Genomic DNA, 23,704 nt, shown 5'->3' with positions numbered 1-23,704 from the left:
GGCCCTGAGCACTGTTGTGATTAATATGTTTTTAGGATTTTTTGGATCGATGAATGTTCTGAAAACGCCTGAGCAAACTGGCCTCATTTTAGGAGCCAATTAAAGTCGTCACATACAGAAGATGACAAGCACACTGGGTTGATTTGGCAGTAATCAGAACAAGCAATTCAAGGGGGCTTTAGCTTCCGTCTTCTGCACAGTATAGCTCTACACCTGGATATCTGCTATGCAATACAAAAAAGTCACCAACACACACACCTTTAGTTTATAACATTCTAAGATGACAGCTCATCTTTCCCCTGTGACCCGAATGCCAGAGGTCAGCTGGAGATGGAAGTAACTGAGTCCAATCCTGCAAGAAGCTGAGCACCTCCTGCAAGGTAACTGGCACCCTTAAGTCTCATGAAGTCAATGAGACCAGAGGGCACTCAGCACTTCACAGGATCAGGTCCTTTAATAGCTAAGTTGCTGTACTCACATGTACTATTGCTTGTTTACCAAGACAAGGGGATTACATTTGATTTTGGAATGTTTGCTGTTTTGAGACTGAGCTGACATTTTGTCATATTCACGCTGTCTAAAACAGACCCCAGATAAAAGGTCAATAAAGTAAGATGTGCTTGTGCTGAATACCTCTCATTGTAGTAGGGTTTTTTTTTCATTGGCTCCAAAACATTAAGCCATCAGTAAGTGAGATGTTAATGACCTTCAGCAAGATACATTATTTTGCCCAGCAACTGTGCCATCCTGGATCAGGATAATTAAATGCTACATTGCATATTAAATGTGATAATCGGAGTGATTTTAAATCAGAAGTTTCTTTGTTGAAGTGTGGAAAATAAATAAGCATGCCACTTTGCTATATGAAGTGTGTAATTTATCTGTCTTTGATGTAGGCCAGTAAGCACTGTAAGTGATTTATGAGTTATACCCTTCCGTTCTGCTTTCATAAATGGGAAGTGCCTAAAGAGAATACTTGAAAGTGAGAAAAGGGGTTTTACCGTGGGAAATTCCTATTAGACAAAGAAATCTGAACTGATACTCAGAGCTGAAAAACCTTGAGAGAGGACAAGTAGAAGCAGAAGCCAGCTCTGGATTTCCCCTCTGGTCCTTATTTCTACAATGCACCACATCAAAACTCAAGATCCAAACTACCCCACATTTGAAGAGGAGAGGCTTTGAAATCCAGATTCCAATTTTGCGACTCATATACATTGTTCTGACGCAGAGATGGACTCATCTGAGATTTATAGAGGGCAGTTTCCTACTTAGACAAATCTAGCAACTCAGACAATAGCTCTTGCACTATTGATGCCACCACTCCTGGAAAAAGGTTACAAAATTTCTAGTGCAGAAGCTGCCCATGAGAATCGTAGTTTGAGTTTGGTAAGGTACAGCATACACCCAAACTAGCTAGCCTGGCCATCAGGTAGGGGAGTGTAACTAGCTGGGGCAGTTTTGGAGTCTAGTCAGACACAACTACTGCTCCTGTGAAATATTCACCATGTACTGTGGACAGTAAAAACAAACTAAGATAACTGCTAGAAGCCTTAAATGTTTAAGGGTGGAACTGTAACTATAAATCACCAAAAAGAAAAGGAGTACTTGTGGCACCTTAGAGACTAGCAAATGTATTTGAGCACAAGCTTTCATGGCCTACAGCTCACTTCATTGGATGTACGCAGTGAAAAATACAGTGGGGAGCTGTAGCTCACGAAAGCTCATGCTCAAATAAATTGGTTAGTCTCTAAGGTGCCACAAGTACTCCTTTTCTTTTTGCGGACACAGACTAACACAGCTGCTACTCTGAAACCTATAAATCACCAGTCTCCTGACCTTTTTGTAGCGGATGCTTGTTAAATGGTCAATAGTTTGTGCTGTCTTTTTTATTCTGCAGGGAAGCAATAAGCCGACTGTGCGAAGCTGTATCAGGAACAAATGGAGCTATAAAAAAACGGAAGGTAAATATTGCATTAGTGGGACATGTTTTCCTTTTTATAGCTGCTTTTTATGGGTTAGATGATTCCCTAGCAGGATTCAGCCCACCATGGAATTCATGCAAGTTTAGTTCAACTACATGTTATAAACAAGAATATTTACAATACACCATTTAAAACTACTCATTATTTGATAAGCAATAATAGTACTGCGTCCTGGAGCCCTAAAAGGTTAATACCCTGCCTGACGCTTCTGTTCACACCCAGATATCCCAATTCCCAGGGCTTTGCCATAATCAGGTTTTGATTGAAAAACAAAACAGAGTTTTTGATTAGTAAGGAGACTGAGTTAATTGCAGCTTTTCCCTGATGATCTTCTTTAGATTAAAAGTTTAAAAACTACCAGGATGACAGTGGACAGTGGTCACCATCCCTCACTGATTCAGCGAGGAGTGATATTAGCACTCCATGTTGTGCTGCCCTGTGTTAATTGGAAGTTGTAGATTTCTGTCAGGAACTCTGGAGTGCCGTAGGGAGGATAACTCTCACTGACCACATTTTTGTTATAACCTGGGAAACAAATACATTGGAGAATTTCCTCATTGACTCAGAAACATTTTGTCCCCAAGAAAAGAAGCAGAATTAAGTGGATAAATTACTCGTTATGAATTATTCACTCAGCTCTATCACTTACGAACATAGCTCTTCGGTGTTTTGCTTTTTAAAGTTTTTAGTTTATCATTATTAACATACAGGAATGTTGCATACAGATATGATGAAATCTTAATCATAGCCTGTACTTCTTACCTTTAAAAGCCCCATCTGAGTATGATCAACATCTTAACATCTGTGTCTTTATTTTGTACAAATTCTGGAAACGATAATCGTAGGTTATAAAATCTACTTGACCTGGGTATAAGGCTGTCTGAGATACATGAAGTTTACAGTGTTTGTTTGTTTGTTTTTGTTTTATAGCCTCCAGTTAAATTTCTGTCTTCTGTGCTTGGCAAAAGTAACCTTCAGTTTTCTGGCATGAATATAAAACTGATCATCTCCATGAGCAGCCTTACTTTGATGAATGTTGATACCCAGCAGGTAGGATCTTTATAGGTCTGTTTTCTGAGGTATCCTTCCATCCATATTAATGTTTCTTCCTCTTTTAGGTGCAGATAGCTGTGGTTTAAGAACAAACAGGTGCTCGACAGGGAAAGCAAAACTATTCAGGTTTAGGTTGTAAGCCTTGTAAAGATAAGCCAGAATTGGCCTCTGAATTTAAAGGGGAAAAAGCGGTGGAGAAATTTGATGTCACATGTACTTTGTGTTTATACTAGTGTCTTTCATCTGGAAGCATCCCATAGCACTTGACAAACAGTGTCTCTGTGAGTGTATGTGTATACCTCTGCCTGTTCACTTGAATGGTGCCGAATAGGGCTGCAGTGCAGACTGGAGTCTCTTATCACTATCAAAAATAAATATTTAATAACAATAATGGGTCATAAGACTGGCCTGTGTTAGGGAGGTTTGTCAGTTCCCCTGGAGCAAAGCTGCCCTAGAGTTACTTACCTGACTTCCAGGGGATCTCCCATAGCACCCCCTCCTGGAAATCCCAGGGTATGGCCTCAATGATCCTGCAGCCATAGGCAGCTATCAAAACTTAGAGCAGCCCTTAGGCTAGTGCACAGTTGTCCAAAGCCGGGTTAAGGCTGTGCTAATGTGTCTGTCTTGTCCGTTACTTATCACATGCATTTGCTGATTCTGCAGGATATGTGGAGCTATATGCCTATGGGGCTGAGGTCTGATTTGGAACTGTGATGTGATTCTATTCTTGGATCACAGTAGCAACACAGCTCCCTAAGATGACCACCTTAGTTGTGCTTAACCTTTTGTACTGGTTTTAGTATTTTCTGATACAGGGCTAGGTTTTCTTCTTCACGGAACAGGTGGTGTCCGGGAGCTAGGTTCTAACTCCCTGATTCTGTGGGCCAGCCCTGGCTGTCACACATTGTAGAGCTGCTGCCAGGCAGCTCTAAGTTTTGCCATTGCCAAAGCATCTCTAGTAGAGTTGACCCTGTGCAAGTGAAAGATAATCATGGGCAGAGTGGAGCTCTATCACATTTCCCCCACTCTGGATGTCTCCTACCCGGGGAGAGGCAAAGGTGCAGGGCACCAGGAGAGTTCTCTTTACCCCAGGGGAATTGCACCATTCAAGAGTGCAGAAGGACCAAATCCCAGCTAAAGAATCTGGTCCCAAATGTACTAATGCTTTCTCAGTTAATTTGAATTATGGGAATTCAGGGCACTGTCTCACTGTTCTTTTTAGCCCCTATTTATGGATGTTGGTAAATTGAAAATCCAATGTATTCAGTTCTCATTTCCACCACATTTCACTGTTTGCCTGCTTGCTTAATCAATTGCAGTTGGTTCTAATAAAGAACTCTGTGTTCATTGTGATGAGGTAATGCATGAACCTAAGAAAAATTGATGCCTGATCCAGCTAGAGAGATTTATGACAAATAAAAGAACTGTACTGGTATAGAGATTGAATATCATCAGACCACAAACATCGGAGAGCCCTGTTCAGAAAAATATTCTTCCATCAGCTGACTTCTTGTGTGCCTTTATGGATAACTGTCAGTGACATTTAACTGAACTCATTTGGCTTTTAACTTTAATCCCGGATTTGTAAAGCCACCTCTCTCTCTCCTCACGTAGCCCCAATTCTCCTAATATCCAAATACTTTAATATTTAGTTTCTTATTAATCATATAAAAAATCAACAGCTGAATTCATTTTGAAAACCCCCTAATGGCTACTGGGAATTAAGAAGTAAAAGATTGTGCTGTACTGTATGTGAATCTGATGTTTCTGGGTGTATTCCCATCTTTAAGTTCCCTCATAGGAAAATTATATGATGTACATATTATTGGATCAAGTTTTCATGAGCTAGGCCCTGTATTACTTTCTCTGCGGGGTTATTATCTGGTATTTTCTATATGCACAGCCCATGGGCACTCCTAACTGACTGCTTGTATTTCTCAGATTATTGCCAACCACCACATGCAGTCCATCTCATTTGCCTCTGGAGGTGATCCAGTAAGTACAGATTTGTAAGATATATTTCTGTAAGCATAAGGATTAATTACAAGACTAAAAGTACCTGCAATTACTCTACCTCATCCCCTCCTATCTCCGGTTAAATTGCACTTACACAGTACTTAACATTTCTGAGTCATTACACGTAGGACAAGGAAAGTGGTTAGAGCAGAGGACTGAGATTTTGGACTCTTAGGTGCTATTTCTGGCTCTGCTGTAGACTTGCTGCATATATGGGAACTTAATATGTCTTTATCTTTTTCTCTGTCTTCAAAATGAGCTCAACCTGCCTTTGGAGGTCTGTGAAGTCAGCAGCCATAGTTCCCCCGCCCTAATTTGGGGGATATAGATATGGGAACATATGAACATAGAAATTGCCAGATTGGATCAGATCTGTGGTCTGTTCAGTCCAGTCTCCTGTCATCAACTATGGCCAGTACCAAAGGCTTCAGAGGAAGGTGCAAAATACCCTGCCGTAGGCAGCAGTGGGGCAATCTGTGCAGCCTGGGAGAGGAAGGTCTTCTCCGAATCCCTAATAGTTACAGTTTGGCTTAGGTCCTTAAGCAAAAGAGGATTTATATCCTTTCCCAAACTTCTTTTAAAAGATTTATTATAACTAGATATTCTTGTTATCCATATGCATGTCTCTTTCAATCATTATATTCTTTGCTTCAGCAGCATGCTGTGGCAATGAGTTCCACAGCGTAACTGAATTGTGTCGACAAATATTTCCTTTGATCAGTTTTGAATTTGCTGCCTTTCAATTGCATTGACTGTCCCCTGTCTCTTGCATTATGAGACAAAGAAAGTAGAAGTTCCTGAACCTCCTTCTCAGTACTGTTTAATTGTAAGCCAGAATCTCAGCTTTCATTCAAAAATGTACATTCTCTCCCTTTTGGCTTTAGAAAATGTAAACTTATCAGGCAATATAAAGCAGATGGAAGGCTGCCCTAAGTGGGCAGTTGAGCATTCCCCTTGTGTAGAGAATCCCTGGGTGGTATAAAGCCAACAGAGCTAGCACTCCATGACCTGCTCCGAGCCCCCTTGGTGTAACGGGATTTCTGGGGTTGGAGCGGTGTGGCCAGGGAAGGCTGTGCTCTGGCAATCCTGGATGAGTAGAGTAGACCTAAGGGTGCCACTACTACAGTGGTAACTGAACCTTGAGGCTACTCCATATCTGGGAGCCAAACTGGCCTCCGGCTGCCACCAGGTGCCTTTAAAGTCATCCTCGCCCCTCACCTTTGGTCTGGCAATGAGCACAGTTTTTCTAGAGCAGATCTGGCCCTTGAAATTCTGCTTGTACCACCTATCTGATAAGGTAATAGTGGAGGTATGAGAACAGGAATATTACCTTGCCTGTATTTTTTTTTTTAAAGGTGTGGTGGTGGTGGGGAATTCTTTGGTCCAAGACTCTTTGTTCTGAAGTTCTTTGAATCATTAGAGATGGGACTGATCCAAAGACTTAAATCCTAACTTCTGACTTTGGGGAAGTTCAGATCCAGATCCAAATGTTACAACTTAAGTCCCTCTTTCCTTTTAATTAAAACACATTGCATTTAGGTTCACAGCTCATTCAAATAAATTGGTTAGTCTCTAAGGTGCCACAAGTACTCCTTTTCTTTTAGCTCACTAAAGTTCACTCTGAATCATATCATCAGCAGTTACGTTACTTTGCTGTTACATGCAAATTCTTTGCCTGCCAGAAAAGGTCACACACAGTGTATGCTGGACGGTAGTTTTCTGCACATGCTGCCTGAATTCAAATGGAAGAGTCCATGAAATAATATGATACCTGATTTGGGAACTGATTTATGGCTTTTTGTTCATTTGATTGGGGAGGGTGTTGGGTGGAATCTGGGGAGGGCACTATTATTTAACTAATTTACATGGAAGTGTAACCAGTTTTCTTAATAGTTTTTAACTTTTAAAAACTGGCTTTAGCCCATCTTTAGATTTTCTAGATAGGGTGTACTTTATAGTAAGTTTTAGATTTCTAAATACAATTTCTCCTTATTTTGCATAACTTTTTCCATTTTGAAAATATTAGGATACATTTTCAGTGCTCTGCTCAGCAAATTAGATGCAGAATTCCCATGGCCGCCTTGTTTGTTTGTTCAGCCTGAAGCTGTATTGTGCTGTGAAGTCATCAGATCTCACAAGATAAACGGGGGTGGGTGTTGTCAGTATTTGGAGGGAAGAGCTCTAATGAACACCTACACAGGGTACTGCAGAAGTTGGTGCTGGTGATTCAGTAGGTCACACTCTTCCCTCTTAGGCCTGGTCTGCACTTAAAAGTTAGGACAACATAACTACAGTGCTCAGTGAGCGCCATAACTATGCCAACCCAACCCCTGGTGTAGATGGAGCAAGGTTGATGGAATAATTCTTCCATTGACCTAGCTGCTGTTGCTCGTGGAGGTGAAGTTCCTAAACCAGTGGAAAGCCCTCTTCCATGGCTGTAGGAAGTGTCTACACTACGGCACTACAGAAACATAGCTATGGCCACTGTAGTGTCTGTAATGTAGATGTGGCCTCAGTCAGAGCTGAAGGAATGCCCCCAGCATGGATGAGAGGCACTGGCTCTGTGAGCCAGAGCCATTTGCATGAGATGTTAAAGGGAGGTCCAGCCCTCTTGAGGTCACTAGTGGCACTTTACATAAGAATAAGGATGTGAATCCTGGTGGCCAGATGCCATTTTGGGAAATTAGAACCAAATTTTTTCTTACAATTTCAATTGGATATGGTATTCCTCACTTCCTGTCCCAGAGCCCAATCCTATAAGGTGCGTAGCTCTGTGTAGGAAGGTGTTCAGCAACTTGCAGGATTAGGCATCTACACTGTGTAATGTTGTTATGCACTGTGAAATAGCCCCTGTGTTCTACTCCAGAGGTGGCTGCATTTCAGTGCTGAGTGAAGTCATTCATGTATGTGTGTAAACTTTGTAAAGATGCAACAAAATCATCTGGTATTTTTCTAGTTAATTGCTAAATGTGGTTGTACATCTAATTTGAATTGACAGTGTACCCCAGACTCTGTCTGAGCTTTTAAAAATCTGAGAAAGAAATTGAGGAAACTGAGTTCACAAAAGTTATTTAACAAGAAAATTTTGGCTTCATTTGCATCCACAACAGTTAATTTGGGTGCTTTTTAAAATAAACATTGACAAGTTATGCTGGCCCCAAGATCTACTTCTTTCATAATTAATTGAGCAATATTAAATGATTATTCTTCTGGCATTACAAACAAGGGCTTTTATTTCCTGCCAGTTGATTGCATCTTCTGTAGAGAGCCATGCCTTGAATTGCAAAGTGCACTCTCCCCACTCTTTCCCTAAAGATCCAAGATAACAAAATGCATCTTTAATTATTAAGATAATGCTATTCATGACATCACCATTTTACTGTAGCACTGAATTATCAACTGGCTCTTCTGCTTTTGTACATTCTCTACATGTTTTATTTTTGCTATGTCAGTTACCATTTGCTGTTTTTGTACTAAAAAATAATGTTTCGATATTAGTCGTGACCAGACTCTGAATACTTCGGCCTGTCTTCTCATCTCAGTGACACCAGTGTTAATCCAGACTAACTCCACTTGACTTCAGAGGAGTTACCTGGGATTTGCGCAGTGATGTAATAGAGATCAGACTTCAGCCCATTGAATGTCATATTTTAGTTCTTCTTTGAGATGTTCTTTTAAGAAAAAATCTGCATAATAGGCAAAATTCTAGTCTGCCCTCTGCAGTACTTGGGCTCGCTAGTTTGTGTTCTGCTCTTGAACTTCCCTAGGTAAGTGAGCTAACTGACTTCCACTGAAGCAGAGGGCCCTTGTCTTTCCTGGATTAGGCCTAATATGCTTTAGAACCCTGCATAACAATTGAAGAGGACAATTTTGTCCATTGACTGATCATCATTTAAATGACTGCTGCTTCTTTAGCAGAATTGAGAATGCAGAATATAATTTATTTAATATACAAAGAATGTAAAACAAAGAGATTCCTGCATTTTTGCCCAGGGGACGGGGATTAGCACTTCAATGTACACAACAAATTACTCTTCCTTTCAATGAACTAGGCGGACTCCTGTTTGTTTTTCCTAAACATCTAAGTAAGTATCATTTCTGAAGCTGAAGGGAGTGCCTGAATTTATCCTCCTGTGCTCATTTACACTATTTTGTTGACAATGGTGCTTTAATGACTCACTTGAAAAACATTTGTTTGTTTTTGTTGTTTTTAGGATACAACAGACTATGTTGCATATGTAGCTAAAGATCCTGTTAATCAGCGAGGTATGAAAATATTTTCAGATTAAAGTATTTTGTCCTATCTCTACTGAGCAATTACATGAGCTTTAATGTGCCTGTGATACAGAACAGCTTGATATTCTGCCCATTTCAGGGCTGTATAATTTCACTATTTGGTCAATGGGATGATAGTGTTGTCTGGCCTGCAGCACTAGACACCTCGCTACTCGTGCCCCACAATGAGAATCTTCAGGCGTGACTTAACTCCTGCTAACTGTCAAACTCCAGGAATGAGAAGACACTCGCATCCTGCCACTTTCCCAGCTTCCCAAGCAGGACTGGCAGCTCTGCACACAACCTCTGTGCTGGCTGAGAGGAAGGGAACTTACCCTGCCACCATTGCAAACTGAGCTGCTCCAGCTGAAGTTTCAAGGAGAGGAAAAAGTGTTGGTGATCTTGTCTCGTAATTTATGATGTTCCCAAAATCCCTTAATGGAATTACAGCCCATGCAATTCAGTTGCTTTCACTTTTATTCACCTAGTTTGTTTAACTACCGGTCTGCTGCTTCATCCGTGGAGATCATCACTGCATCCTTTGCATTACTTGTTTGAGAACAGTTATGCAGTGAACAGCAGGTCACATCAGTAAAATTTTGAAGCCAGCCAGCAACTGATGACCATTGCTGACAAGAGAATACGGTGATTTAGAAAAAAAGCCCCGTTCTCCTGGTGGCATTGCAACAGGCAAAATACTGACTAGCACAACTGTGCAGGAGCATCTCACAGGCAGTGCAAAAGCAGACAGGTGGACAAGACCAGAGGGATTGGAGTGGTCAGAGTAATTCTATTTCCTTCTGCAATGTACTGACTAGCATCTAATTTGTACAGCAGCCCACTAGCAGATGGACTGGTGAGCCTTACTCAGGTGTGAGAGCATGTGTCCCTTCAGTGGCTGGCCTACAGAAGAAAAAACCCCGAACACTGCTCTAGCTAATTTCCTTTTAGTTCAGGTAGCAGGGAGCTATGTTTGTTAGAGCTGGAGGTTCTGGGAATCATCACTGCTTATGACTACTGAGTCTCTGTGATCACAGTATGTAAAACAGCTGACTACTGAGATGTCTGCTATGGTTAAGGAATTGTTTCCAGGGAAAGTTGGGCTGATATTTATAACCCTCATTTCTTAGCTATGTCATCCTTATTCTGATACATGAGAAAATGACTAATTCAATTAATTATGGCTGAATGCATCCAATGAAGTGAGCTGTAGCTCACGAAAGCTTATGCTCAAATAAATTTGTTAGTCTCTAAGGTGCCACGAGTACTCCTTTTCTTTTTGCAAAAATCATTTGTGGTTTCAGTGACATTTAGTATTAAGCATTCAGGTATGAATGTGGCAACATATTAAAAACCACTGTAAAATCAGTGCTTGTGTTTGTATTGCACTAGTGATTTATACTACCATTTGGAAAGTAGACTTTAGATTGAGGCTTGAATGTTAGGCCTCAGGCTGGTAGCAGCTGAGGCAGCCATGGTCTGCAGTTCTGTGTGCAGGATGTAGTGTACTGTACTAGCCAGAGTGATCTCACAGTGCCATCTAGTGACTGGTCTGCCATCTAGTGCAGTGGTCTCCAAACTTTTTGGCTCGCACACCCCCGGGGTGAAGACCGGAAGACCTGCCACAGGTGGGCCACCGACGGAAGAAGACCAGAAGACCTGCTGCAGGGGAACACCAGCTGTGGACGTGCAGAGCTGCTGCCGAAGAAAAAAACGGTGGAGTGCCGTCCGGCGGCGCTCCTGCTGCTATGCACCCCCTGGGACCATCTCATGCACCCTAGTTTGGAGACCACTGATCTAGTGACCTACTGCCAGATTTTCAGGAGTTCAGGGCCAGATTTTAAATGCATAGCACCCAAAATTGGAGGCAGATTTTTGAAGATTTCAGTTTCCTTGTAAGCATCTAAATAAGGGCCAGATTTTCAGAAGACCTCTGTGCCCAGTATATGGCTAACATGCTCAAGTCTTCAGCAAATCTGGCCACTTATATTGGACTTTTGGTTTAAAAGGACCCGGAATGATATTGGAAAATCTGGCTCTTAATGCATAGCAGTCACTATGAGAGGAAGAGAGACAAGGGAGGAAAAAAAAAACAAAGCAGAAAACATAAACACAGGTTTAGATTCTTTTGCAAAGTTGTAGATTTATATTAAAATTAAAACACATGCAAGGTGGCTTTCTTAACGCATCAGAAGCAAAATCAGCATGGTCTCCTCAAATTACTGAGGTATTTCCTCTATACTTCACCTCTGATTTTGCTGATATAAGAACTTTCTCAGAATATAGTCTTATAAGCTAAGTGAACATGTTTTATGAAAGTTTTTTTTGTTCTGTGTTTATACAGTGACAAGCACAGTAGGGTCCTCGGCACTATGATAATACAAATAATAAATAATAGTGTTTTAAAAACATTTTTGCATCACTTTGTAGCATGCCATATATTGGAATGTCCCAACGGAATGGCTCAGGATGTAATAAATACCATAGGGCAGGCTTTTGAGCTCCGATTCAAGCAATACTTGAAGAATCCTTCTACTCCGATTACTTCCAATGAAAGGTCAGTGTGGTGTTTTCTAGTAACCCGAATATTGCTCTTCTGCTGTAAGGATGGATATATGCTATAGGGACTGACCCCCTAAACAAGGTGCATTGTGCCTGGCTTTCTTTTGGACACACACAGACTTTATTTAAAAAAAAAAAACAACTCTGTACACACAATATATAGCAGACCAAGTTCTGCTTCTTCTAGTGCATTCCCATTTGTTCAGGTTTAACTGAGAGCTGAATTCAGCCTTTTTCTACCTTCTCCAAATAGCCTTATTTTACATTATGCATGTTAAAGTGAGCATTTCCAAATAAGGGCAGAATAAGTGAAATGAGCAAGTTCTGCTCTCTAAATATTGTGCTTACGTTGAGCTCCAACCTCAGCTGTTCCAAGTTTATGTTCAGTGCAGCTGCGGGGGGCGGGGAAGAGTAACTTTTAGCCACCTTTCTCCTCTCCTGATCCTGGCCCTGTTAGGCCAGATAGAATTTTGGCTTCAACTTAGAGCAGCCTCACATACTGAAATAAACACAAGTGCAACTTGGAATTTGAATGTGTGAAGGGTGTACCTGGAGCTCTGCACTTAGCTACATTATTAAAAATAGAGGAGCTAGATTATTACTTGGACTATATGCCTGCACATGGGAGTAAGGGCAAGTAAGAATGCTTCTCCAAGGGCTGTGCAGACTTTGGGTGTGGGCACACAGGAGTAAGCACGAGCTTATTCCCCACAGCAGCTGGGCAGGGAGTAGGTGGGGAAGTGGCAGAAACTTAGCTTTACCCCTCCATACACCCTGACCGACACAGCAGAGAAATCATAGGGGCACGTAAAATCTCAGCCTATCTTTCTGACATCTCCTTGCAGATGTCCACTCATCAACTGAAACCTAACATGGCCAGAACCTGAGTGCCCGATCTTTCCCCTAAAACCCTCCCCTTTCCCTATCACAGCAAGCAACACTACCATCCTTCTTACTGCTCAAGCCCGTCATTGTGGCTTTGTCTTTGGCTCAGTCTTCTGCTTTGACCCACAGTTACAGGCCATGTCTAAATCTTGCTGCTTCTTTCTGCAAAACATCTCCAAGATCCAACTTTTTCTTCCTGCCCATGCTGCCAAGACTCTGGTCCAAGCCCTGATCATCTCATGCTTTCACTGCTGTGATCTCCTGCTGTCTGCCTTCGGTGTCTGCAACCTCATCCCCCTAAAATCTATTAAAACATGGCTGTGAAAATGATCATCTTGGCTAATTGCTCTGACTTTGTTGCCCCCCCACCCCCATTTTTAAGTTTCTCCATTGGTTCCCCCTTCTCCATTGAATCAGACACAAACTTCGTGTCCTTACTTTCAAAGCCCTCTGCAGTTTAGCCCCCTACCCACCTTTCCAACCTATTATCTTATTGCAAGGTTGACTCACACCTTCGCTCTACCCATGATGTCCACCTCAATCACCTGCTTCTCTGACAAGCACTTACATGTTTTCTCCCATGCTGCCCATCATGAGTGGGAAAAGCTCCCAGTCTGAATCATACCCATGATAGGTAGGGTAGAGTCCCTATAATTTCAGCTATCTAGTCCATAAAGGTGCTTCATTGCTTTTTATAATTATCCTGAAGAAGGGCAGCTTGTATACCCACAGTTTCAGTGAGGTTTAACCCAACCCATAACAATAATAACAATACCATCTTAATTATATATTTTTTATTATATAGAGTATTTTTCTCCCTCCACATTCTAATACTAATCTGTTACCTCAGGGGGCAATAAGTATAAAGATGATCTTCCCTGTGAAATCATGCTAGGCTACATGATACATAAATCACAGAAATTAGAAATGGAAATGGTTGATTAGATTATTTAGCCCAGCACTCACCCAGTCCAGGAGAACAGTCCCCAGACAGAAGACTTCCTTCCAATAGTGCTGTGTGACTGAGTCACCCACTTCCAAACTACTATGAATCACATAATCAAATACTTGAGCTGTGTATCACATAATCAAGTACTTGAACTTTATCTCTTTCCTGCTTGTGGCCTTTTATCCAATTATCTTCTTGTTACACAGAGAAGTAAGATTCCAAATGCGTTGTTGTTTTTGGAGGAAAGGCATAGTGCAGGAAACACACTGCAAAAGCAGGAGGTATCAGCTGAATGTTGAAGCCATCATCATTTGGTTCACAGCATGCAGGAAAATGTGGCGCACAATCGATGATGCTATTTAGGGCTTGTCTGTACGATGAGGTGATGCACATTGTTGGGGTGTGAATTCTAACGGGCCCACATAGATCCTGCTGGCATGCACTCAAATTTCCCTAGTGCATGTTAATAGAGTCCAATTTCAAACACTACTATGTTAACACACACTAGGGAACTTTGGGCTAAACTGCAGAGGGCTTTGAAAGTAAGGACACGAAGTTTGTGTCTGATTCAATGGAGAAGGGGGAACCAATGGAGAAACTTAAAAATGGGGGTGGGGGGCAACAAAGTCAGAGCAATTAGCCAAGATGAGTATGTGACACGCTATTGTGCACTAGAATTCACACCCCACTTAAATGCACTATTGCACCGTGTAGACAAGCCTTCAGTGTTTGCTTCCAGCTGAAAGAGTCTTTTTCTGTTGATTTTGTTTTTTAAAATTAGACTAGATTCCACTCTGGAAAACTGTATTTGTTGTAGCTATATTTGATTTCCTGAAGCAATTCCAGGCCTATCTAACTGCTGCCCAAATGCCCACATGAGGTTTTAATTTCCCTTTATAAGTCCCCCACACTTGCTTTATGCAGACAAGATAAGAGGCAAAAGGAACTGGGCCCAGAGTCTATAATGTGAATGCATTAATGAACAGTGTCTCCTCTGAAGGTAAAACATTGCCAAAAGTGGCTCTTGTATCATTTTCATGGCTAAAAGAATGCAGACTGTCCCAATGTTAAGGAAGTATCTATGCCACCCTGCCAAGTGAGTTATGGGTGATTAAAACAAATCACAATAGCTGAAAAAATAAAGAAGGAGCTGGGTGAAAAGATTTAATCAGACAGCTTTTAACATTGGGAACAATGGCATTTCTATGGCTAGTTTGTCCATTTTGTTGTGGACAGACTCATGGAACATGTTTACCCTGAGAATCATCTGATTACAAGGGTCATTTCACGTGGTGGTTCATTTTTCAGTGAAATGATGAATCTTGATGGATCAGCTTGGAATATACAGGAGAAGGAGGATCATGAATATTACAATGAAATTCCAGGAAAAGAACCTCCTACAGGTGGACTATTAGACACGCAAATAAAAGTGCAAACAGACCAAAGGGCAAACTGTCCCATACAATGTGAAAAGCAATACTGTTTGGTAAGCATGTCTATTTCTGGTATTACTATTCACTACCGTTCTGGGGAAGAGAAAACAACTTACTGTGGTGGAGAGCATATGAATACAACCACAACCAAATCCTACTTGGTTTGGGAAGGGGTTTTTAGGCCAGTTTTAAAGCACTTAGCACATATTTGAATCTCAAAGCACTTTATCAACATTAACTGATACATCCTTACAATACCTCTGGGAGAGCAGGTCTCACCTCTTTTTTCAGATGGGGAGAAAGTGGGACGTAGATTTAAATGGCTTGTTCAAGACCACACACCTGCAATCCCTCAGGACTTACCAGCTCCCAGTCCCATGGTCAGACCACGCTGTCACTCCGCACTACATTCTGCATGTACGAGATGCAGTTTTTAGTAATTCTAGTGTGTTTCAAGATACAGTGTGCTTTCAAATGACCCAAAAGTCTCTTGGACTTTAGGGGGATAGACCAAACCCAGAACCTCTCCGACTGGTTTTTGAATGTTATGTACATTGGCTAAACCGGACAGTCTCTACGTAAAAGAATAAATGGACACAAATCAGACATCAGGAATTATAACATTCAAAAACCAGTCAGAGAATACTTCAATCTCTCTGGTCACTCGACTACAGACCAGAAAGTTGCAATTCTTCAATAAAAAAAACTTCAAAAACAGACTCCAACGAGAGACTGCTGAATTGGAATTAATTTGCAAACTGAACACCATTACATTAGGCTTAAATAAAGACTGGGAGTGGATGTGTCATTACACAAAGTAAAACTATTTCCCCATTTTATTCACCCCCCACCCCCCACTGTTCCTCCCATGTTCTTGTCAGCTGCTGGAAATGGCCCACCTTGATTATCACTACAAAAGGTCCCCTCCCCTTCCTGCTGGTAATAGCTCACCTTACCTGATCACTCTTGTTATGGTGTGTATGGTAACTCCCATTGTTTCATGTTCCCTGTGTATATAAAATCTCCCCACTGTATTTTTCACTGCATGCATCCGATGAAGTGAGCTATAGCTCACGAAAGCTTATGGTCAAATACATTTGTTAGTCTCTAAGGTGACACAAGTCCTCCTTTTCAGTTATGCTTGTAGCTTTGCAGCAGAGGCTTATTGAGGAGGGACAATAACAACCCCAGGAGATGTAACTGAACTCTGGTTCACTGCTGTGATACTGTATTTCTCATACGCCCAACCCAGGTGTTGTTTTCTCAGTACTTCCTTTCAATCTTGAAAATTCTTTAATGCCATTCAGACAACAGTCTGACCATTCTGCTTCCGTGCCATGTTGTCTGTATTCTCTCTCCCTGTTTTTTTGAAAGAAATGTTTGCATGAAAACAGGATCTTCATTGCCTAGGAGTTAATCTAATCCTGCTGCATATTCCTCAAATGAAATCATCTGATTGCCATTTGTGACATCATAGTCATCTCCCTAGCAACTAATTGTAATGATACAAACAGTGGGTTATGATTTCAGGTGAGGAATTGGTCCCAGAAGCAGAGCTGCTGCTTGGCAACCAAAGTTCTGTCTTCATGAAAATATCCTTAGGAATAAAATCAAAACAAGGGGTTATTCATTAAAGGAGGAAGGGTTAGTATTCCCAGTGTGTTGAATATTAATGTTTTGCAAGTCAATATGTTAAGACTGTGTCTGTAACATGCTACAAACATAAAATGCAAATATAGAACCAAGCTTCTCTCTCTCACCCTGTCAGAGGCTGGCTGTGTACCCATATTTTCTAAGCCTTCCATTGACTGCCATGGAGCTTAGATTCTTCATGAGGAATGGGGCATGCGTCACTGGAATAGCCAATGGGAAGTAAAGCATCTGCACTGACTATTGTTTGAGGTGGTGGGGAAATTTGTTGTCCAGGGATCACTGTAGTGCATGGTGTATATTGCAATGATATCTGAAGTTTATTAACAATTGACATCCCATGAGAGTAAATTGTGTGATTCTTCCAGGCTGGGAACCCAAAATGCATCAACATATATGAAAACTGTCCAGAAGAAAACAAATCAGTGGGTATGTGCTATGTCTTCCTTCCCCTGCATATCTATTTCAATTGAGCCAGACTGTCTGGAAGTGCTGAGATTTTTGATATAATAAAGAAAAGTATTCTGCTTATTAGGTTATGACTAGTTCCCCAGCTGAGGGGTGGAGAGGAAAGCCTTTCAATTTTTCAAATGGTGTTGATCCATTTTTATGCCTGCTGGTGGATTTTACCAATTTTACTTGTCCTGACACCATACAGGAGCCCTTTGTTACTTTATTTTCTTTCATCGCCTGCAAGGAAGAAAGATGCTCCCCTACTTAACTAGCTGTGACCCGACTCCTACAGAATATACACATGCATTACAGGGTCAGAACTGTCAGCGTTGCTGTGACATTCCCAGAGGGAGCATGTTTGTGGCCTTGATTCCAGTGTTAAAGGATCCTAGTTTCAAATCTAATCTTAACTCTGTTTCTTCACTTGAGCTTTCCCCTGTTTCCCTTTGTGTGGCTGGTTATGTGTTCCAAGTCAACGTCATGGTGGGAAAACTTGCTCTCTGATATCCCAATATACCAGTAGGCTCCCCTTTTTTGGACTTCACATGGCACTGTTGATGCCACTGGACACGTTTCTTTGGCTCCATCCTCTTTCTCATACAACAAGACCTTTTAAAAATCCCATCAGCCCTGCTGGTGGGGACTGTATTACACTGCCCACATGGTGGTGTTAGATTTCGTTATTTGCAATATTTCTGCATTTGCCATGTTTAAAAGAGAAGCAACTAATTTCTACATATGATGGATGAATAAATCAAATAATAAATGTGATAAATAGCACAAAAATGGTTGCTGTTTGGCTAGCTGAGTAGCATTCCCTTAATACCCTGCTGCTCTGTTAACCCTCTCCTGCATTAAGACCCTAGGCTGAGTGATAATCCTCTGGCTCACCAGGCAGAGCTACAAAGCACAAATCAGCTCCAACCTCCCTTCATGGGCAGGGAAAGGAAGAAATCCCTCCCCTTCACAAAATGCTCTTAGGGAGGGGAGAGGATTTTGTAATGCAACTGAGGATGTGCAGTGTGTCTCATAAAGACATACATTAGGATTGGAAGGGACCTCCTGAGTTCTCAAGTCCAGTCATCCTATTGATAAACTTACAAACTCATCTTAAAACTGGTAGGCTGTTCCAGAATGTCACTCCTCTGATGGTCAGAAACCTTCTTCTAGTTTACAGCCTAAATTTATACCCATTTGTTCTTTGCTAACATTGTTCATTAGTTTTAATAGTTCTTCTGTCTCCCTGGTGTACCCTGATGTATTTACAGAGAGCAATCAGATCTCTTCTGAGCCTTTGTTGCGCAAGGCTAAACAAGCCAAGCTCTTTTTAGTTTCCTCTCATACAAACTGCTCCCAGAATGAGGAGAGACCAGAGTTCCAGTTAGACTCAATGGATGTTTTTACACATGAATCAGGGTAGAATAAGTGTGGAAAAAGTTAATTTATTCAGAATTATCCAGGGCCAGTAAAAATAATCAGCCACATATTCCATAATAGGGCATTAGGAACCCTGAGATGAGAAACCTAAAGAAAAGTTAAGAAAAACTGCATGTATTTTTACCATAAATACATAAAATACTCCTATAATAACAAATACTCACTCCTATAATTTTCAGTGAACCATACTAGAGAGCTTCAGGGTGGAGTTTTCAAGATTACTCAGCTTTGGCCTAAATTTCTCTCACTGAAGTCAGTGGGAGATTTACCATTGACGTCAGCAGGAGCAGAATTAGGGCAAGGGTTTGAGCAATTTTGATGACCCCATTTTAACTCTAAAATGGTTAGGATGTTGAACATTATGCTCTTTAGAAATAAAGGCAAATGAGATAATTTGGCACATTTTTTCTTTTGTCCGTGAAGGGTTTAGTGGAAATGTCAAAGCTGCAACATTCAGATGCAGCTGTTGTGGGTTTTTTTAGCTTGGTAAAAAAGAAGATACAATGTATATTGCCATTAATTACAGGTAACTATGGTGAAAGATCACTGACGGCAAAAAAAGATGTATCCTTACTGAAACCTGCTTGCAAAATGGATCTTTTTGATGACCCTTGTTACATCAACACTCAGACCCTGCAAACTACAGCCTACACAGCTAGAGGTCTTGCATCACCCCAGATCTATGGGAGCCCGCTGTGTCATGAGAGTAGGTTCATATTTCAATTGCATCTTTTTCTTGAAATGAGGATCTTGTCATCTGAATGCACAGGGAAGGAATCTGTTTCCTCCATAATAATTTGGGAGCGAAAAAATTCTTGTAACTGTGCTAGGCTCCCCTTTTTGCTGTTAAATTCAGGATAAGCAGCACCAAAGATTAGAAATCCTGACAAGCAATGAGTAGATCTAACTTCTGTTTTCTGAAGTTGATCAATAGCAATAAAATGCATAGGGTTATAACTTTCACAGGGAATGGCAGGCAGTCCCTGCAAGCTGCTTTGAAAACATAGGACCATATCATGTCCCCAAGACATAGGATGGTCTTCCACTTGTAAGTCTTACCCATTCTGACCAGGGTAGGTCAACTGCTTCTGATGCAACTTCATAGATTTTAAGATCATAAGGGACCATTATGATCATCTAGTCTGATGTCCTGCATAAACCAGCTCAGAGAACTTTACCTCCTAATTGCTACATCAAGCCCATAACTTTGGTTTGAACTGTAGCAGATCTTTCAGAAAGACATCCAGATTTGATTTAAAGACTTCAAGTGATGGAGAATCCATCACATCCATAGCTGAGTTGTTCTAATGGTCAATTACCCTGACTGTTAAAAATTTTCTCCTTATTTCCTATCTTCTCCCTTCCTGAACCACCTATGCGGTTGGCTTGGGATCCATCCACTCAGAGAGAAGGGGATGGAGACAAGAGAGGCCTGCATAAGAGCAACCCTCTGGCCATGATGACTTTCCCAGCTTGGATCTGTGGGTTCCCTCTGTGCTTGGAGAATCCTTCTTTAAAGAGGCCAGAGGAGGCCCTGCTAGCAAAACTGCATTGAAACAGTGATACCAGTCAGTTTTCTAAGAGAAATGTTGCCTATGAGTCATTTGCGGCCTGACTGGCTGTATCCCAACCCTCCTATACTGTTGTTGTGTTTAGTAACATTTTGGTTTTGCTTAGCAGATGCATCATGCTGTAAATGCTTCCTTTCTGGCTGTATCAGTCATATTATCTTATACTCCAGTACGTAGCTAGAGTCATTCAACATGACCCTCACGATTAGATGTGGCATTCTCTTCAGTGCCAGCTAAAGAAGAATGAAAAATTAGATCTTTAAATAATGTAGCCAAAGACAAACTTGTTTTGCAGGAAAGATCTGATTTTTTTGTTTTAACAAAATACCTACCAGATCACAAATAATCAGATTGTGTTCTTTGTCATTTTTCATGTGCTGATAATACAATAGGTAAAAGTAACCATGCAAACAAACAAATCAAGCATTTTGTCTGTAGATTTTGGTGTAAGACCGAATGTTTTACAACTGACACAACCCTACAGAAGTATTTTTGTGCCATTCATAATTGTATGTAGTTCACTGAACTACATAAACAGCTTTCTAATACATGCCACATTCAGATATGCAATTGCAAGATGGAATCTCCTCTAAGCTTCCAGACTTTGCGATTCTTTCCCAGAGAAACCCACCATACTCAAGCGTGACAATACAAAACTCAAACGCTACAATATCAGAACAAACTTTTTAATGACTAATCCCTGTTCCTGTTACCTAGCAATGTGAGAACTAACTAGCTGTTTAATGAATCTCACGCTTTCCAAAGTTTCTACATCTGTAAAACGGGGGTGATAAGTTTTAACTAACTTGCTGGGTGCTGTGAATATTACTGTGTGCATAAGGCTTTGAATATGTTAAATATTATTACTACCTGGAAGACTGGTTTGATTACAGCTTCAAATCTGAATCATTTGACTCTCCAAGTGTTTGTGGTATAAAAAATTTAATATCTACTGCATTTATGCTGAAGTTTTGGGTGAAGGGTCCAACATCTTTCCTTTCATTTAATTTTAGAATTGCCAGAAGCTGTTCAGCAGCGTGCCACAACCAACATGGATAGCGTATGTGTCCTGCCACAAATAAAGCAACAGTTAAGGAATGAAGATTGTTACCATGGGAAATTAAACAGGAAAGCAGCAGAGACCCTCTTGGTCAACGATGGGGATTTTTTGGTGCGAGAGAGTGCAACATCACCTGGTCAATATGTATTAAGTGGATTGCAAGGAGGGCAAGCAAAGCATTTACTATTGGTGGATCCTGAAGGCAAGGTATGGATAATCCATGTCTGGAAAGTATCTTATTAAAAATGTACTGGTTTGCTCCAACATTTCAAAGGCAAAGTGCATATTAAACTGCCAAGGACGAAATGCGGGTTCTGTTGAAGTTAACAAGAGTTTTGCCAATGACTTCAGTTGGGCTAGGACTTCACCCGAGACTTTTAATAGTGTGCTCATTATTGTAATTAGCTGTCTCACATGGATGTATAATTAATACATCCTTTGAGTATTAAATGTTGCTATAATCAAATGCCGATAGCATCTAACAATAAAATTGACCAGTAAAGGGTTTCCAGATGCAGAAAAGATAATGGAAAGAGTCAGTTGTATAACCTGAAACCTACCCTTCTACGACTTCTGTACAGCTGCTTGAGGGGCTTCCCTGAGTGATATTTCTTATAAGTGGGAGTGAACCAGAGAGCATTTGCAAGAGGGATTGAGGGGAGATGCCTCTTGGGAGAAAAAATTGTGGCTTTGCTCCCCTTTCATAGTTGTGTGCCCCTGTGCCCAGTTCTGCACACATTCCATCAACTTCCCCTTTCTCCCTCAGTTGTTCTCCGTTGCCTGTGCAATGGGTATGACGTCACCATAGCAGAATATGTAACCAGCCCAAGACAGGATATCACAGGTGTTACTTCTGGCTGGCACACAGGAAAACCAGTGCGAAACAGATAACAGAACAATAGTTAAAACTATTTGTTCTGTTAAAGTGTGTATCACTGCAATCCTGTGTATTGATCCTGCTGAATTCAGTGGCTTTAATTCCTGTTGACTTCAAAGGAGCAGGTTCAGTCTGTGATCATTTTTAATTGAAAATAAACTTCAATCAATTCTTTTGCTTCCTTACAAGGTGAGAACCAAAGACCACGTGTTTGATAGTGTGGGTCATCTTATTCGCTACCACATGGAAAATAATCTGCCAATCATCTCTTCTGGAAGTGAAGTGAGCTTGAAACAGCCAGTGAGAAAACAGAGTAACACAGGACACATGCAATACAACAAATAACACTGTTGGATCTCAAAATTCCCATGGCAATTCATTTGTGAAAACTGCATTGACTATTCTCAAACTTCATTACTACAAAGCCAACTCAAAAAGTATAAACTGCACTTTTCAGCTGCTGTTATGGAAGACTTCTTTTCATGTGTATGTATGAATATATGTATAACTATGTAGATCTATAGAGATCAATATGCATAGCTATATATATAGATCTACAGTTATACATATGTTCATACACACACACACACACACACACACACACACACACACAATGTTAATCTTATCAAAATGAAACCCCTGGAGAGTGAGAGATCCATTTGGGAAACAAAAGACATGCACAGATATCACTTTCAAGGTCATACTGAATCAGTAACTATTTAAAAGCACAATTAAATTTGTACATGGAAAAGCTCACTTGAACAAACTGCTGGGACATTATTACGGTAGTATGTGCCTTCTAGTCATGGAATTATTGGAAACAAATATTTATATTGGATTAGTTTCAAGTGGGTACATGAATATATGTAGGTTTAGAACTATTTGCCAAAACAAATTATTTGAATATTACTAACATGTCACTTACAGTAGACACTAATTTTATTTCATTTTGCTTATAACAGCACTTTAATAGCAAACAATGTGTAAAATTAATTGCATACACAATACAGAAAGGTTGCCTGTTTTCTTAGTAACAATCAGTTTTTTAATCACTGTCTGACTGCTCAAAGATTTGAGATTATGCAACATTTACTAAACTGAAATAAAGATATGTAAATGAAGTGTAATTTTGGAATAGAATGTGTCAAAGAGCAAGCATGCTAGATCCTAATATTTTTGTGTCTTGCATATAATTTTACTATGATTGCCAACAATTACTGGAAATGTCTCTTTTTAAAACTAGGTTACATATATTTTTCATTGATTCCATAGATATTTACAGATTAGAGAAACTGAATGAGACAAATGATACATTTTGAGGGGGGAAATATTAAAAAAAAATTGAATTTTGCATGTTCTAGAGATTATTGTACAAACTTTTTCCCCAAATGATGCGATATCTGCCCCTTGCTTACTTAGATTCCATTTGATCATAAACATTGGAAATGTCTTTTTAAGAAAATATATTCTGTGTTGTCACAATAAATGCTCTAAATCTGAA

General features: G+C 40.5%; 1 protein-coding gene across 5 annotated transcripts in view; it reads left to right on the top strand.

Annotated features, from left to right (window-relative positions):
- The window catches only part of SHC4 (SHC adaptor protein 4), a 64,906-nt gene extending 41,202 nt beyond the window's left edge, over nucleotides 1–23,704 (top strand). For 4 of the 5 annotated variants that reach the window (XM_075133116.1, XM_048867518.2, XM_048867515.2 and 1 more), the window contains 10 exons: nucleotides 1,898–1,961; nucleotides 2,913–3,032; nucleotides 4,977–5,030; nucleotides 9,266–9,317; nucleotides 11,757–11,883; nucleotides 15,031–15,208; nucleotides 17,174–17,234; nucleotides 19,222–19,401; nucleotides 21,280–21,533; nucleotides 22,393–23,704. In XM_075133116.1, coding sequence (XP_074989217.1) covers nucleotides 1,898–1,961; nucleotides 2,913–3,032; nucleotides 4,977–5,030; nucleotides 9,266–9,317; nucleotides 11,757–11,883; nucleotides 15,031–15,208; nucleotides 17,174–17,234; nucleotides 19,222–19,401; nucleotides 21,280–21,533; nucleotides 22,393–22,548 — 1,246 coding nt within the window. In that variant the 3' untranslated portion in view covers nucleotides 22,549–23,704. The remainder of the gene's footprint in view (nucleotides 1–1,897; nucleotides 1,962–2,912; nucleotides 3,033–4,976; nucleotides 5,031–9,265; nucleotides 9,318–11,756; nucleotides 11,884–15,030; nucleotides 15,209–17,173; nucleotides 17,235–19,221; nucleotides 19,402–21,279; nucleotides 21,534–22,392) is intronic. The other variant, XM_048867517.2, reaches the window with a different exon arrangement.

This window comes from Caretta caretta, chromosome 10 (assembly GCF_965140235.1).
Source record: "Caretta caretta isolate rCarCar2 chromosome 10, rCarCar1.hap1, whole genome shotgun sequence".
NCBI classification, from domain to species: Eukaryota; Metazoa; Chordata; order Testudines; family Cheloniidae; genus Caretta; species Caretta caretta.
The sequence above is the reverse complement of the archived record's forward strand: the minus strand, read 5'-3'. Positions and strand labels throughout refer to the sequence as shown.